Below are 17,716 nucleotides of genomic sequence, written 5' to 3' on the forward strand. Positions count from 1 at the left end.
ACTTGTTTTTTTTTTAATCTTTAAAGTGCCAGAAAAAATAAATAAATTCAAATAAAAATTGAAAGAGAAGCTTCTTGTAATTGATTAATTACAGTATTAATTATCGTAGCCAGTGAAGCTATGTTCTGTGGTAAGGGAACAGTGCACATAGTCGAAGCAGCTTTAAGTCTTTCAAATGTAAAAAATAATAACATGCATGTCGTTGTAATTAAAATAATAATAATGGTAGTATTAATAATAAATTCTTGCAAGGAATTACACCTTATTAAAATAAAAATAATAATGGTTTTTAATTTGGCACGACTAAAAAGAAATAAATTCAGTTGGTCAAACCTTAGTTTTTAATGCGATAATAGGAGAACTTAATGCGAGATTTTAATAAAAAGGGCTGATCGAGGGCAGGAAAGGACACGTGTCGAGGGGTAAAAAAGGGAGCGTAGTAGGCTGTAATTGCCCCATATACGGTAGCAAAGATGCCTGTTCATGGAGAGAATGACAACATGGTTTTGATTTCAGACTTGTAGTCTAACATTCTTGCATTACTTCTGTGGGTCTGCCTTTGCTGATGAATTATTGATTAGTGCAGCTAACGTATTAATATTGTCAATTGTTCACCTAATTTACCTCGTGACTTCACATTATTTTTATTCTGCGTCATCATTGTCTTTGCAGTTAAAAAAATATTTTTAAAATTTTTTATATTTTTTTATTTTCATTTAATTTTTTATATTTAAGATTGCTAATATCAAATTTTAATTTTAAAAAATTAAAGAATATATTTTTAATTAAAAAATATTTTAAATATAATTATCATGTCAAATATAAAAAGGGATAATTAAAAAACAGTATTTTGTTGATTGTGAATGAGGTGGTGTGATTTAATCTCTTGGATTTGATTTGGTGGTGTCAGCGTCAATGGGATGGACTGTCCCAATGCCAGCACACGCAATGCAAAAATGGAAAACAGCCCTTCATTTTAATCTAAATTATCTGACCTCGCATGCTATTTATTTTCTTCCAAAATTATAATTTTCCCAGAATTAAATCAACCAATGACGTAAACACCCCCCAGCTAGGCCCGTAATGGCATGAGCATTTTTCTCTACCGCTTATGGCAAGGACCACTACATGGTAGCATGTAAGCATGAGCAGGATCACATGGTCTTTGTTGGCATTTTTATACATGACAAGAATCAAGATTACCAAGTTTCATGGAGCCATAGATTTCTTTTTTCATGTTTTTGAACAATAGAGCATTAAATTCCTGGTACGCAAGCAGAGGGGGGGTATCCTTGATATTGCCATGGCGTTGAAGGGTATTGCAGTAATTTTGTTACAGTTTTTTCTGATCCTCTTTGGATTCCGAGTGTAGGTGCGGCCGAGTAAGAGAAGAAAGAGGAGCGATGTGGGACGCAACGCCAACGGTCAACTCTGACTAGTTAACGTTCGTTTTACAATTAATGTTTTTTAATAATTAATTTTAATCCTAAGAAAATGACTTATTAACCCTAAAAAAATAAAAAACAAGAACTTTGTTCTTGGCGTATAGGAGGAGTAACTTTGTTTTCCGAATGACGTGACCTTCAATTACGGCCATCTTCTTATTTTTTGAGGACGTCACTGTCAAACCACCACTGATTGTCCTTCGGTAGGCCACCAGGCGTCGGAATGCTGAGCTTCTGATTGATTTTACGAAAATTTATAAGGTTTCTTGGTAACGTTTTCGGAACAGCATTTTTTTAAAATGTGTATAAAAAATTTGAAAATTAATGTTTTTATTTTTTTAATCTTTAAAGTGTGTTCATCTTAAAAATAAAAAATATTATTATTTTGATATGTTTTTAACAAAAAAAAATTAATAAAAAAACGATCACACTCATCAATTAATAATAACTATCAATATTTATTCTTCCTGCCTGGCAAAATGAGGCCATAAAGATTTCTTAATTTCAGTAAGAGCATCGTGGAATTCAAGGAGCCTCCATGATTAAAATTTCTTAATTTCAGTAAGAGCATCATGGAATTCAAGGAGCCTCCATGATTAAACATGGATGAAAATGAGATGCATGCTCGTACATGGTAGCGTTAATTAGGTTTATCTGGGTATTAATTTTCTTCCATTAAATTATATGAAGTTTTTATCTCATAGCCTCCAGCTTCTAGATTTGACTCAAATGATAGCATGGAGGTGTATGAACAAGCACTTCATCAATTCACCTGAGATTTACCTTCACAGCTTTCCCTTTTTAAAAAAAAAAAAAAAAAAAAAGAAATCAAGTATTGCAACTGGTGTCGGTGTTCGTGACCAGGATCTAAGCAGTTTCTTTACTCATAAATTACAGGTGTTCGGTATATAGACCCATAAAACACAAATATACCTGCCGTTTGGTAACGCCCGTGAGGTTGAATTGGAAATAAATTATAAGCGCGACAGGTGTTTATTATTAATAAATGGAAATTAAGACACGTCGTTTTTGCTCAGTATCATCTTGACTTGGAATATGAAACTGAAAGATATTCTCGCTTGTATTGAATAATAACTCCCCCAATGGAAAGCTGGCAAGGAAAATTGAAGAAGAGAGAAAGGACAGGCGGAGTAGTTCTTGTTGTGGTGTCTTAGGCCTTACGTGGCGAGTAAAGGGAGGGAAGCCCATACGAGAAATTGAATGGAGGTTGTTGCTTTCCGCCTCTTGCTGCCTCCATTTATTTTCTTCCCTTACTTGGCTTTAAAGATGCTCATGGGTTGGACGTGAGTCTGCTTTTAACCCCCCGCACTTCCGCCAACAATAGTCCACGTGCGTCAAAGCGTGTGTGAGCAGCCTCATTAAAATTTAATCCGAACCATGTATATCATCAACCCGCACCTACTTTAAGAGGTCGTTATTTTTTAGATAATTAATTTATAAGGAACGAATATTATCAAAATTAAGCTAAACTTTACCTGAATTATATATTTATATTATATAAATATATTTATATTATATAAATATATTTATAAAATATTTCAATATAATATGATATATACGAATCTTAATATTAACATAAATTCTATCTTTAAGATGCATATTCTTCGGATATATATTAATTACTATGCTTTTTTTAATAGTAAATAACAACATATAATGATACCCATTAAATATTTAAAATATGATGAATAATTTTTAATTTTTTTAATTTTTTATTCAATAAATAAAATATAAATACAAGGACACCTATAGTCTTCCCTGATTATCATCCTCTCCGGTCACCATCACCATCAAACTGTGCCTTATCTGCCCCAATGTACTATTTATTTCCATTTCCTAACGTCCGTAAGCACCATTTATCTAAATTAGAGGAGAGTCACAAGAATTCACAACTGCCGCCTCAACTACCCTTTCCCCGTGAGGTCCACATCACGTACTGACCAAAATATATATATGCGCGCATGCGAGGCTACATTTGGTATTTTCTTGTTTTAAGGATCCACTCCCTTTATCTCAATGAATAGTTGTTAAAAAAAAACAAAGAAAACCAGTGATTATAGCTTTTTTATTTACAGAAAAGTTATTTTTTAAATAATTTTTTTAAAGATAAATTATTTTTTTATATTTGATAATGTTATGAAAAATAAATTAGAAAATATTTTCTACAATTTGAAAATAAACTAGAAAATAATTTATTAATATATTTGATTATATTATAAAAAATAAATTAGAAAATAATTTATTAATATTTTATTTTTTTCAAATTTATTAAAATAATGAGAAACAAATATTACAAATTAAAAAGTTTGATGAAAATAAAATTAAAAAAAATAAAATTTCATAAATTATATCAAATAAAATAAATAATAATCAAAATAATTGAGATCAAATATTAAAAAAATGAAAGATAAAGAAATTAAAATAATAATAATTAGCATTTTATAAATTATTTCAAATAAAATAAGTAACAATAAAAAAAATAAGGACCAGATTTGATAGATAAAATTTTTTAATAGAAAATAAAAAAAACAAATAACAATTATAAAAATAAGGATCAAAGTTAATATAAAAATAAAATTTTAAGAAATAAAATTGAAAAATAAATATTCAAAACAAGATATACATAATAATGAAAATTTTGAGAACCAAATTTGATATAATCAGCAAATAATATGACATTTCTAAATTTTTTACAACTTCGAGAAAGTGTTTTCCGTCCAAATTTTTCAAGAAAATACTTTTCAAGAAACCAAGCTAAATTTTTCTTTGACTAGAAATTATTTTCCATTAACTAATTTTTCTAATGGCAAAAAAACACAAAAAAATTTGGAAAGTGAATCCCCAGAAAGTGAATTATGGGAAACAAACATAGCCAGATTTGGAAAGTGATTCCCCAAAAAGTGAATTATGGGAAACAAACATAGCCATAGTTTTCACTACGGAGAGTGATTCTCTCTTCTTCCTTTTTCAATTTTTTTATTTTTATTTTTAAGTTTATTCTTTAATATTTTTTTAATTATAATTTAGAGTTGATAATTTATTTTAGTTTTTGTATTTTAATTGGAATTTAAGATTGATAAATTATTTTTATTTATTTTTTGTTGATTACTGTGATATCAGAAAAAGATCTCAACATCGAACTTGTACATGATTTTACAAAAAATAAAATTGATTTTATTGTTTGTATCAAATTTAAAACAGGTGCACTAGAATTGAAACAAAGAAAATAGTATATGCTTTTTCTAAAAATGTGATGGCCACTTTGGTCCTTTTTTTTAAATTTGTTTTATTTTGCTTGTAATCATCAATTTTTTTTTTAATTTTTAATTTGATCTTTTAATATTGTATTGATTGAGATTTGAGATTTGTTAATTTGTTCCAATCTATTTTTTATATAGTTATTTTAATTTCAAGAAAACATTGTGCTTTTAGATTGGTGTTTGATTTCATAAAAAAAAAAGGAATTATTGTCTAAGAAAGATTGAAATGAAAGGACTAAAATTAAAACAAATAAAAAAATAGAAGGCCTTATATATATATATATAATTGTAACGACGCCTTTTTGCCTACTTTTTCTTTGATTTTTATTAAATTTTCTTTTTAGTCCTTTTAGTCTTGAAATCTAACAATTTGGCTTAAAATTTATTTTGATTGCATTTTAGTCTTTAATTTTGCTATATATATAGAGAGAAACAAAAAACAACAGAGAAAGATAATTAATGACCGATTTTCAACAACGAAACTCGTTGGTTTTAGTGTTGACGAGTTTTATTAGACAAGGTAAGTTCTCTTCAGGTCTTTTTTTCTCTTTATCCTACCAAGAAAAGTTTATGTGGGCTCTTAATGTTTTTGAATTTAAGTTGATTTATCATTTCTCTACCTATCAAGTACTAATCTAAGACCAGAGATGAATTTATTGAGTATTTATGATGTTTCTTATGTATTTTTAGGTAACAAAAGGAGCAATAATAGCAATTCTCAACTAATCAATTATTAAATGATGAAATTGAAAAAAAATTTAACTATTCAAAAAAATCTCAAACAAAAAAAATAATTTAAAAATTAAGGATAAAAAGAAAAATAAAAAATATTTGTTTATTAGAATAGTGAAATAATTGAAGCGAAAAGTCAATTTAACAAAATGACCTAGAAGAAGAAAAAAAAAAAAAGAGCCCAATAAAAAAAAAAAGAATAAAAAAATAATAAAAAAACAAGAGCCGAATAAAAAAAAATGCAAATTAAGATTAAAAAAATTGAAAAGAAATTAAAATTTCACACAAGGGACAAGAATAAAAATCAAAAATAAAAAAATAAGAATTAAAATTAAAATTTTTACAAATAAAAAAACAACTCTAAAATTTTACATGACAAGAATAAATTTCAATGAAATATAAAAAAAATATTATCCACGACTAAATACATTACCACCGACTATTCACACCACCCAAAAACCAAAGGGCGTCACAAAAATTCAAACAATATAATGAAGTGTTATCTTCGGCTGCCGAAAGAGGATGGGCTCCTACCCCATCTTGATTATCTTTTATTTTTAATTATACTTTATATTTATAAAAATAAGAAATTACCCCTACCCAACCTATTATTACAACACTATTTTGCTATTAGTCCCAATAGCGGGTTCAAAGATTTTTGTTGGGAATGATAAAACTATTATTACACTGTTTCAGGGAATAGTAAACACGAGTCTGTCTAGGTTAACGGTGTTTTCCATGGGGATTTATCTTCTGTTAACTAACAATTAATTTCTTCACTTCCATGGGAAAGTAAGTTCATGCGATGTGCATTAACATCTGCCGACGTTATCCGATGAAATAAAGGATCAATTCCATTTCCTCAGATGTCAGATCAAATCAAATAATTACAAATATGCTATGCTACTGTACAAGAAATTAATATTTTCTGTAACTTCAATTTTTTTTTTTTTGTTGCAACAATATTGTTACTTGATGTTTCACTGTATACCCCACCTGAAATCTTCCATTGTCTGTCCTCTTTGTCTCCTGTACGAGGAGGTGAGAATTTTAGATGCAGTGATCATGAATTAATTAATTGAAATTGTATTTTTGGCTAGAAAGTCTAATCACATCATGCTTGCTTCTCGTGTCCACAAGACTTCTGGCCCTTGTGGAAGTTCCAAAGCTCTAATCAAGGAATTAAAGTACAATCTTTATTATTATTGTTGTTTTTTAATAATAAAAATTACAGAGTGAAAATGATAACTTCTCGGAAGAGGGAAAAAAAGAGTCGGAGGAAGGCTTCCATCTCGAGAGAAGTTTAAGTGGGAACTACAGAGACGTCGATGCCCGTGACCATTATTCGCGTTGGGAAGATGGTGATAATCAATAGATGGTCACCTTCAACCTTTCCACCATACATTGTCTTGAGAAGGACCATTAACCCTCTTCTTCATCATAATTGCTCCCCACTTTCATGTTTTCCCTCAGTTACACAGCCTTGCAATTTATTGGTCCAAATCCTTAGTACATTTAATTATAAACATCATGTTGTAAGCAACAAAGACCTTTCTTAGGCTATCATCAACAGAATCTCACATGAAAGTTAATTTGTGCCATTAAGAACCTAAAAGGACGTAAAAGGAAAGATTATCTATCAAATCAAGCACGAGAAGTATAGTCCTCCTAACTATCGCGGTGCGATGGACACAATCAAGTTTGTGATCGCATAGTCCCGCCTACCCCACCATTTTACTTTGCTTTTTGGGGCGTTAAGAGCTCAGCATGATTTCATTTTTGTTGCTTTCGAGAAAGCCATTATTTTCCTAATCTATGTTACCTTGGATTCGGAAATGAAGAGGAACAAACACAACTGGCGTTTAATCCTCTCGGTATTTTGAGAAAACAGGATTCGTGTTCACAAAAGTTAGGCAGGCTTCAGGAGACAAAAGCAGGGATCAAAAGCTGATTCACGAGGCATGCAGTTGCAGGCCCTGTTTTGTTCATCTAGGAAATGACGCGGTACCAGACCTTATTCCATGCAAACCTGCAAAACGGAACAGTTATATTCCAGAGAAAAAGGTTAAGGCTGTTCTACTAATTGTTCAATTAAAAAGATATAAGAAACGACAAATGTCGATGAGGTTAAAATCCTATCGCATTCTTCGATGGACAGAACTGGACGTACCTAAATAACAGAAGTAAAAAATTATGAGCTAGAAAAGCATAATTCAGCAACATCTATATATAACGAAGATGTTAAAAACTTCAGAGAAGAATTGAGTATTTCAAGGATATTATCTTGTCAAATCTGGACATCACACGGTTTTAAAAAAATTTTAATTTAAAAAAAAAAATATTTGATATCTTATTCTTTTAAAGAAAAAATTTTTATTTAAGGAGTCGTTACCTAGTATTATGGTCACTAGAAACCCTAACTGGTCAACAAAGATTCTATGATTCGGGACTGATTATGTAAAAGGGAATATATTATCACCCCTTAAACGTCCTGCCTGAGGCAGACTGCATTGCTAGTTTTGTCTTAAATTACTAAATATTTATTAGTTTACGCTATGATAATTTACTTATAATATTTCTGATTCTAGCGTCAGTGAATACTCAACTACGAATATCTCCAACTCTGGCGTTGGTAAATATTACATAGCTATAAAAATAAATTAGATCAATATTTTTTTATTCCCGCTATAAAAATAAATTAGATCAATATTTTTTTTATTCCCTACTCTAGCGTAGGTGAATAAATAAATAAAAATAAATTTATTTTTAAGCATGTATATATTTTTTTTAGCTAAATAAAATAAATATAACAAATAAAAATAATATAAATTTATACCAATATTTTTATTCCTGGCTCTGGCGTCAATGAATCAACCAATAAATTTATATTATTTTTATTCATACATACACTTTTTTTTATTTTTTTATTTTTTTGTAATAATAAATAAAAATAATATAAATTTAAATTGATATTTTTATTCCCGACTCTGACGTTAGTGAATAAATTAATAAAATAAATTTATTATTTATTGCATGCGTATATTTTTTACTTTTTATTTTTTATATGTATTTTATTTTTTATTTATCTTTTTATTTTTGGGGCAGGCGTGCTTTACGCATGCCTGCCCAATGAATCATAATTCACTTGCTACAGGAGCAAGTGAATTATAATTCGCTGCTACTGTAGCAGTGTATTAAAATGCCAGGAAGCGGGGCTTACCTCAATGCAGTAACGAAGATGATAACTGAAGCATGGTGGCCGGCTGTTCTCCTCTCCTTTTTGTTTCTTCTTGTTCTCCTTGTCTCTCTCAATGTCTGCGTGGTGCTGGAGCTTGATGACGAAGACAATGGCGGACTCTCTCCTTCTCTGTTTCTGTCTCTGCTGTATGCTCCCTTTTGTTTTTTTACTGCTGTTCGTTCTTTTCCCCCTGTCTTCTTCTGGTTTTTCCATGGGTTCTGCTCCAGTTCTCTCCTCTGGTTTTCGGTCCCAAAAATCCCTTGTCTTCGTCTGTGTCTTGGCTTCCTTCCCCGGCTTCTGCTCTGTTTTTTTTTTTTTTGTTTCAGTCCCCTGTGTTATTCGTCTTCCACTCGTTCTTTGTTTCCAGTGTTCTTCCTCCTGTTCGTTCTCCCTGTTTAGTTACCTGCCTCTCCGTTTTTGTCTCTGGTTCTTGGCCCCTGTTTTTTGTTTCGTTCTCCCCCGTTTTTTAGTTTTTTCTTCCTGTTTCAGCTCCCCTTTTCTCCCTGCTACTCACTGCCTTTTAAAAGGCCAGAGAGCCTCAACAACCATTACCCCATGAACGGGATCGTGGTCCACGATTTGTTGCAGATTTCCTGTTGAATCAGTTTCTGCATGCGAAACGGAAGGGATGAAGAACAAAGCTTCCAACGGCGCCGTTTGCATCCTTGAGGCTATTTTTCACCTTGGTCCCTAATGTTTTGAAATGTATCGATTGGGTCCCTTAATCAATAAATTTTAATTTTTTCCTTTGGATTAATTTCAATTAAATCCCTGAATTACTTAATTTATTAAATTAAAGTCTAATTAAGTCTGCAAACTTATTAATTTTCTAGTTAAGCCTTTGATTTAATTAATTAAACTAGTCAAGAGTTTAATTAAATCCTTAAACTTCCAATCATGTTGTCCTTAATCCAAATTTTAATTCACTCTTCATTTATTTTATTTTTACTTGTTTTTCATCATTTTTTTTTTAAATAAAATAAAAATAAAAAATAAGGTACAAATTGGGTTATGACAATACGGTTATTAAACTCCAACCGGTTCTAAGTCTAGTTTATTCCGTGATTGGATCTGTTTAGATTTGTTAAAAAATCAGTTAGTGCAATAACCAGATGAAACCCAATCAATTTATAACTGAGATCTAATATATTTTTTTTTAAAATGTAGTTTTTCTTTATATTTTTTCATATCTTTTTAGTTGGTTATTAATTCTTTTTAAAGTTCACTATATAAATATTAGAAAAGTTTTTTATTTTTTAATGTGAAATTTAAAATCTTTTAGTATTTATACACTATATTTTCAAGAAAAAAGTTAATTTTTTAATGTGGGATTTGAAATCACTTTGTATTTTATGTTCACAATAAAAAATTATATTTTTTCAATGTGAGATAAAAAATATTTTGATTTAAATACTTTCATTTAAAATAATAATATAATATCTTTTCAATATGATATTTAAAACTTTTTAGTATATATATTTTATATTTATAATAAAAAAATTATATTTTTTTAATATAAATTTTTTTTTTTATTTAAATATTTCAACTTAAAAAGTATAATATATTGATTGTGATTTTAGGAGTAGGTGAATTATCGTCGGTGATTCAAGCAATTATTAGATGGTAAATTATGGTTTATGGAATGGTTGGTCATATATTGGAATGCGTGGCCTAGCCTCTAATAGCTATATATTGAGTCAAAGACCTATCTTCTTTTTCCTTACACGCAGGTGGGATATATTTAGACACTTGGTTCTTTAGCTTATATTACGGAGGAGAAAAATAATTCTCTAGAAAATTAAATCATTAAATGTTCATGTTTGTTATTAATTGAAATGTTGGCGGCAATATTGTCATATAAAATTAAGGGCTTCTGTATCATGCATACTAATTAATCACAGTACCATGAAATAACTAATGGTTAAAAAAACAGTGTGCATAGAAAAAGTATTGCATGCTTAGAAAAATATATATACATTAAAAACAAACTTGTATGCGTGACTCTCAAGAACTTGAAAAAACTATATAAAGGTAAAATTTGACAAACTAAATTGGTGAGTTAGGATCGAGTTAAGATAAATTTCTAACCATTTGAGCAAACCCCGAACAATTAAAAGCTCACTTGGTCTAGGAATGCTTAGTCATTTGACGCGTGCATGAACTAATTTTTTTTTATTTACACTTGTATCATCAATATCAATATGTATAATTGAGGTTATTTTAGAAAACCTTAGCTTCCTAAATCCATTCATTCATGAAAACTCATCAAAATAATTTATTTAACAAGGAGGATTCAGTTCAGTGGATATTTATGTTCGCTTTACTTTATCAACTTGAGCCTCTCATTTGTTAAAGAACCAAAAACAAAGGGAGGGAAAGCGTAAAAAAGATCAAATAAAATGTTTATTTCATCCACACACATGATTATGGTATTAAAGTTTCTTGAGGTTTTTCACTTTAGCTTTTTAACACGATAGAAAACACATAAATTGGTAGCGTCGCTATGCTCTACAAAAAAGAAAATTAAAGATACGAAGACCAGGAATTAGAAATTAAAGTAAGATGTGCATCTAAATCAAGAGAAGAGAGAAAGGAAGGAAGGAAGGAAGAAATCATGAGGAAGCATATGCACACACATGAGAGACAACAGAAGGTGCTCACGTGAAGGTGGTCGACCCCATTAGAGAGACACTACCAGGGAGGTCCGAAAGAGGCCAAGCCTTTCTCGAGCACGGCTATCATCACATCTCATGATTTGCTTTGCCCCCATTTTTCTCCCCTCGAGGCAGCGCGCTATCATCTCTTAGTTAATGAGAGAAGGCTGGCAAGCACATATGCAAAGGTATGTTCTGTGCGCTAGTGTCACGAAATCACGTGCAAAGACAACCTAAAGCCTACAGATCTCACTTGACTAAAGACATTCATGTGTTTCTGTCTCAAGTGTGAGCTGAAATTGGTTGTGGGGCATGGTTAATAGTAAAGAGTCGTGATTAAGAGCAGAAGATTTTGTATCGAATTCGCCGGCATCATCACCTATTTTCTATTTAATTTGGCCCACCTTTCTGCGTTGGTTAATTAGTGTTTCTCTCTCTCTCTTGATATATAGATTTCTTTAAAAAAAACAGAAAAAAAAAAATGGGAGAGAGACCCGTTGTCTTGCAAGTTGATTGGAATTGAATTTTACTAGCACACAAAAGATACGACCCCAGAAAATAAAAGGAAATTCAAGTTTTTTTTTTGTTTTTTAAAATTATTTTAATGATTGATGTTAAAAATAATTTTTTTATAACTTTTTAAAATAAAAAATATTAAAAAAATTAACCATAATCATGCTCTCATTTCAAAAGAAAGACGGAGTTTATGCTGTGTATATAATCCAGCAAGCAAGACATCTAGTAATCGAACCAGTTTAAAGAATCAAGCATTTAGGAAAAGCTAAGTACAATTGGTGCAGTCTAGCTCAAGAAAGATGACGGGAAAGTGAAAATAGTTGCTATGGGCCTCCTGACAATCCCGAATCGCACGGTAAAGATTGGGACAGCCCTAGAGAGATAATATAGAGGGCAAACGATGTTAGGATAAAACCTGGGCTCAGGTCATGTCTTACGAAGCCCTTCGAGGTCCATTTCATTTGGACGAGAATAGGAGACTAAATATTTTTTATGTAAAAAATAATATTGATGTGGTGTAAATATATTTTTTAAAAAGAAAAAAAATATGTGATTTAAGTGGATCAAGTTAAATAAATTTATTTTAATTTAATTTGATGATAAAATACAATAAAAAATTATCATGATAACCTAAAAAAAATAAAATTCAAAAAGGAATGAATAATAAACACTATTCTCAACTCATTAAATATATAATGACAAAAAATAGGTGAAAAAAAAAACTAATAAAATCAACTCAAGTTGGCATGACAAACATGTAATCTAGATAATAAGAAGTTAGCTAACTGGGTTATCCTACCAGATTCACAGGCAAAGTCATGAAATCAAGATAATATGATTAAAAAGAAAATAAATTTTTTTATAAAACCCATTAAAAAAAATATAAATATCAACTCGTGATCTAGATTAATAAAGTAAAAACACTGTATTTACAAAAACTACGAAACACAATTATCAACCAATCAAATATTTAAAATGAAATTGAAAAAGGAATTTGAAATACACAGAATTTTAAAAAAAAATATCAATTAAAATGATGAGAATTAAAATTTGCATACAAAATAAATGCTTTTTTTTTTATTGAAGGTCAAATTAAAAGAAATAATTTAACAAAAAGAGAAAAAATAATCAAAATAATGAGGATCAAAATTAACATACAAAAAAAATGCTATATTTTTTTTTTATTGAAGGGTCAAATTAAAAGAAATAATTTAACAAAAGGAGAAAAAATAATCAAATTAATAAGGATAAAAATTGAAATAAAAAATAAAACCAAATTTTTTTATTAAATGGTGAAATTAAAAAGAAAAATTAATTTAAAAAATAAAAAAAAAAGAATAAAAAAATGAGGACTAAATTAGAAAAAAAATAAAAAATTAGGGTTGGACAAATTAAAATTTTACAAAAGAATTAAGTACAGAAATTAAAAATTAAAAAATAAGAATTGAAGTGAATTTTTTCATAAATCAAAGGATAATTTTAAAATTTCGCATGACTAACATATATTTCAAGTGTTGGAGAGAGAAAGGGAAAAAAACATCGCTGAAAATAAATCATGCTGCCATTAATCACATAAGTCCCACAAAAAAAAAATGAGGATAGAGGGACGCTTCAAATGGCATGGCAAATAAAGGATTTTGGCTATTGAAAAACACCACACATATTGCTTTAAGGGTGTAAATATATTTTATATGTTGCATATATTAACTATTTTTTTATTTTTTTTATTTTTTATTTATTAAATATCAAATTACTCCTTGGCTAATAATACAAAAAAGATATATTAATTATTTTATTATGCTTTTAAAATGTAAAAAGATTTATTATTTTTAATTAATTTAATAGTAACTAATTAATTTTATAAAAAGATTTTAATACCCCGATAACACAACGTTAAAGGAGTGACCAGTAATCAATTAATGGTTTGAGTCGCAATTTATAGATATCCTTGTACCAAATGACCCTAAATAAACCAGGCCCGCACGAGTACGCGTTGTACCACCAGGCCTCACCTTGCCAGGAAATAGAAAGCCTTCGTCCCCTGATTCATCTTCCTCATTATCGAAATCAGGCGGCGTTGCATGAACCTGACAAAATTGCTCCGACCACCACCAAAATCAATTTTTATGGTTTTATTATCCTACAGAAAAATATGCATCCATGCTTACCTAAGACTCTAAACTCAAATCTAACCTCAAAAATTATTTATAAACAACTATTTTAGATTAAAATCTACCGGTATCAAGCTCGAATTCCACCAACCATTGCCGGATTCCAGTGACAATCTCTCTCTCTCTCTCAAAATAAAAGCAGTATAGCAATTGACTTTGAAGAATAAATATTTTTGTGCTGTGGAGCATATCATAAGACGAAGCATCTGGACCCTTCATAATTAATTTATGCACGTTGCATGATTGCATTTATGACAAAGGCACTGCAGAAGTCACCATCAGTTCTAATTAACCAGTCGACTACGCGTCCGTTGTTGAAAAAAAAAAAAATCAATCATGTAAAGTTAATAAAATAATTACGTGGTTTTACATGAATTTGATCAATAATTTTCTTTTAAATCTTAATTAAGAAAAGATATAATTTATATTTTAAAAAAACCTTACTTTTATAATTAACCTTACCTTTTAAAACATTTATCGCATTAAGCTTCCACAATACATTAAAAAGAAATTATTCATTGCATCGATGGGTGGATCCAATTAATTTTCAACCAACCTAATAATACTTCATAGGATCTGGGCATAGTTGAATTACCCTCTCCTTGCACATGTAGAGTTGCCTCGTTGCATGTAAGAATTCGAAGTTGACGTTGCAAGAGGAGAACCATTTCCTATTTCCCTCCTCAAACTAAGGGCTCGAAGGAATCTGTCTCTGATCAAGTTACTTATAGCATGCATAATAGCTCTTAAAACTTTGAAAAAAGCGAAGGATTTTTCTATTTACTTCAAGTAATTATGTAGGGATATGGGTGGCACGTAGAGAATTTAATTTAAATTGGAGAGGAAATTAAAACAACGGTTTGCATTCCCATTTAGCAGAAGTACTAAAAAACGTATTGCAGTGATATTTCGCCATTGTTTTGTTTAGTGTCCAATGGCTGCCATATCGGTAACAAGTCCACGAGCTAGAAGTCTAGAATAGATGCAAGAAAATGGAAGAAAATTCTAAACGTCTCAACTGTATTTTATTTATATGACTGTAGCCGGCCTAGGCAAGCTGGCCGGCCGGCCTGTGCATGTATTTCTTTACTCGTCCCTCTCTTATAAGTTGAATATTAATCTCTTCATGCAATCACAGCAATCTTTCACCATATTAATTTCTATGAACTGTAACTGCGCACTCCCTCTCACATTCTTATCATTACCTCGACGCTACCTGGAGTCAAGGATCCCCGACATAAGAACAATATGAGGCAAGCTGGGACATACTCAGGAATACTTTCTGGCGGTTTATCTGGAAAAACTGGGCCTCACTCATTGCCATTGGCAAGAATCAAGAAGATCATGAAGAAATCCGGCGATGATGTGAAGATGATATCTGGTGAGGCCCCAATTGTGTTCTCAAAAGCATGTGAACTCTTCATCGAGGAGTTAACACATAGGTCTTGGATGATCACCATCCAAGGCAAGAGGAGGACACTTCACAAAGAGGATGTGGCCTCTGCTGTTACAGCAACAGATATCTTTGACTTTCTTGTCAACTTGGTGTCTCATTCCAGCGACTCCACGGATATTAATCATGTGGAAATCGAAACAACTAGCAAGTAATAAGACCTTCACCCCCTCCCAACCCAAGCACGAACTTCCATGATTAAATTGTACGATCTCCTAAACTTACCCGATGTTTTCCTTCCTCTGCTTGATCTACCCGAAGTGACATAATGCACTCCTTTTCTTGTTAGATTATTTTAATATACATGAACACACAAAACAAACGATGGTGGGTGAGTGTATATCCCCCAGCTATCTCTGTATGCTTGGATCATTTGATCATTACCAAATTGCAAACCCTAAATATTGATGTCGGATTTTATTTTATTTAACCACACGATGTCCAAATTAAATGAATAGTTTGTTTTCTGTTATTATTTCTTTTCCTCTTTTTTTTCGTGAAAAAACAATGGATCACCTACAGAATACCTCTCATGATGGAGACCAAATATATGCCGCAGACTACCATTATCTTTTCCTGGGGTTACAAGCAATAGTATTTAGATGTAGTTAATTAGATGGCCTGTTTTAACCAAATTCTATGGAAGTAAAAGCTGAGTTGGTGATGGTTCCTAATAAAAAAAACCGGTGGTCAACCGTCCAGCACAATCCCAGTGATCCTTTATCCATTGTCGTACGTGATCTCTCTCACACACACCCTAGCAAGAAATTGAATTAATGCAAGAAACAAAGTCGTTCACCTTCATAAGAGTCGTGTGTGTGTGACCTTAAGCTTAATGCAAAACATGATTAATTTAATTAGATGTAATTAGTTATCGTGCTCGCATTATACTGTGAGCAAATTAAATCTAGAAGAGGTGGTTGCTTTATTGTCCACCGACTTACAAAAATAACTATTAATTGCAATAATTTTATTTTATTTTTTTATATAGAAATATGTTTTTTAAATTAATTAATTTCATTATTTAACATGTTATTTATTAAATATTAATTTTTATGATTTGTTATTGTTTGTTTCTATGTGACTATTTCAGTCATGTAACCATTTTGTGAGTTTAATAAATTAATTTGGTTGACTTAATTTTTTTTTTATTTTTAATTGATATATTTTTTAAATTTTATTATTCAATATTTGATTAATTAAGAATTAAATTTTATGATCTATCTTGATTTACTTTCTAAGATGTTATTCTAGTTTCATGATACAGGTTATAAATTTTATGAGTTAACTTGTGCAGACACATGTCATTTTATTGTGTTATTTTTTTAGATTGATTTTTTTTTCAAGTTTTCTCATTCAAAAATAGATTTATTAGGAATTGAATTTTATAATTTATTTCAAATTGTTTTCTATGAGGTTATTATAGTTTTATGATTTAGGTCGCAAATTTGGTGAGTTAACTTGGACTATTTTTTAATTTACTTTTTATGAGGTTTTTCTTATCTCATAACCTAGTTTATGAGTTTGGTGAGTTAAGCCAACTTGACTCGATTGGTTCTTTTATTTTTATTTTTTTAATTGATTTTTTTAAAATTTCATCATTCAGTATTGGATTAATTGGGAAATAAACTTTATGATATATTTTAATTTATTTTATATGGGATTATCCTAGTTTCATGGTTCAAGCTATGAATTTAAAAGGTTAACTTGGATAAAGTTTTCTTATTTTTTTAATTGTTTTTTTTCAATTTCATTCTTCATCATTAAATTGATTAAAAATTAAATTTTATAATTTATTTTAATATATTTTACATGAGGTTATCACAGTCTTAAAATCAAAGTCATAGATTTGATAAGTTAACTTGTATTGATCCGAGTTGATCTAATATCTTGTTGTCTCAGTATTTTTTTTAAAATGATATTGTTTTGAATTTTTTAATTAAATTATATTTTTATTTATTATTTGGATTATCTTTAAACCCATCAATTTAAATGAGCTACTTCAAACCAATCCTCACACAATTTATTTTTCTATTAAAAAAACATTATCAATACTTGAAAATTTCCTTTTATTTTTAGAAAAATGACGGAACCGGAGCAAAACTAAAGGAAATTGGGCCTGGAGCTTCTAAAAGTGATAGTGAATTTTGTGAATGAGAATTGTCCAAAATGGGCTCGACACTCGCTCAATCGAATTTCTAAAATTTAAAATAAACAAGGAAAAAT

General features: G+C 29.9%; 1 protein-coding gene across 1 annotated transcript; it reads left to right on the forward strand.

Moving 5' to 3' along the window:
• The first annotated feature begins 15,044 nt into the window (after nt 1-15,044).
• On the forward strand, nt 15,045-15,892 carry LOC105124410 (nuclear transcription factor Y subunit C-3-like). The gene has a single exon (XM_011024428.1). The coding sequence runs from the start codon at nt 15,286-15,288 to the stop codon at nt 15,643-15,645; it is 360 nt and encodes a 119-aa protein (XP_011022730.1). The 5' UTR covers nt 15,045-15,285; the 3' UTR covers nt 15,646-15,892.
• Nucleotides 15,893-17,716: the final 1,824 nt, after the last annotated feature.

Source organism: Populus euphratica, unplaced genomic scaffold, assembly GCF_000495115.2.
Source record: "Populus euphratica unplaced genomic scaffold, PopEup_1.0 scaffold4.1, whole genome shotgun sequence".
Lineage (NCBI taxonomy): Eukaryota > Viridiplantae > Streptophyta > Magnoliopsida > Malpighiales > Salicaceae > Populus > Populus euphratica.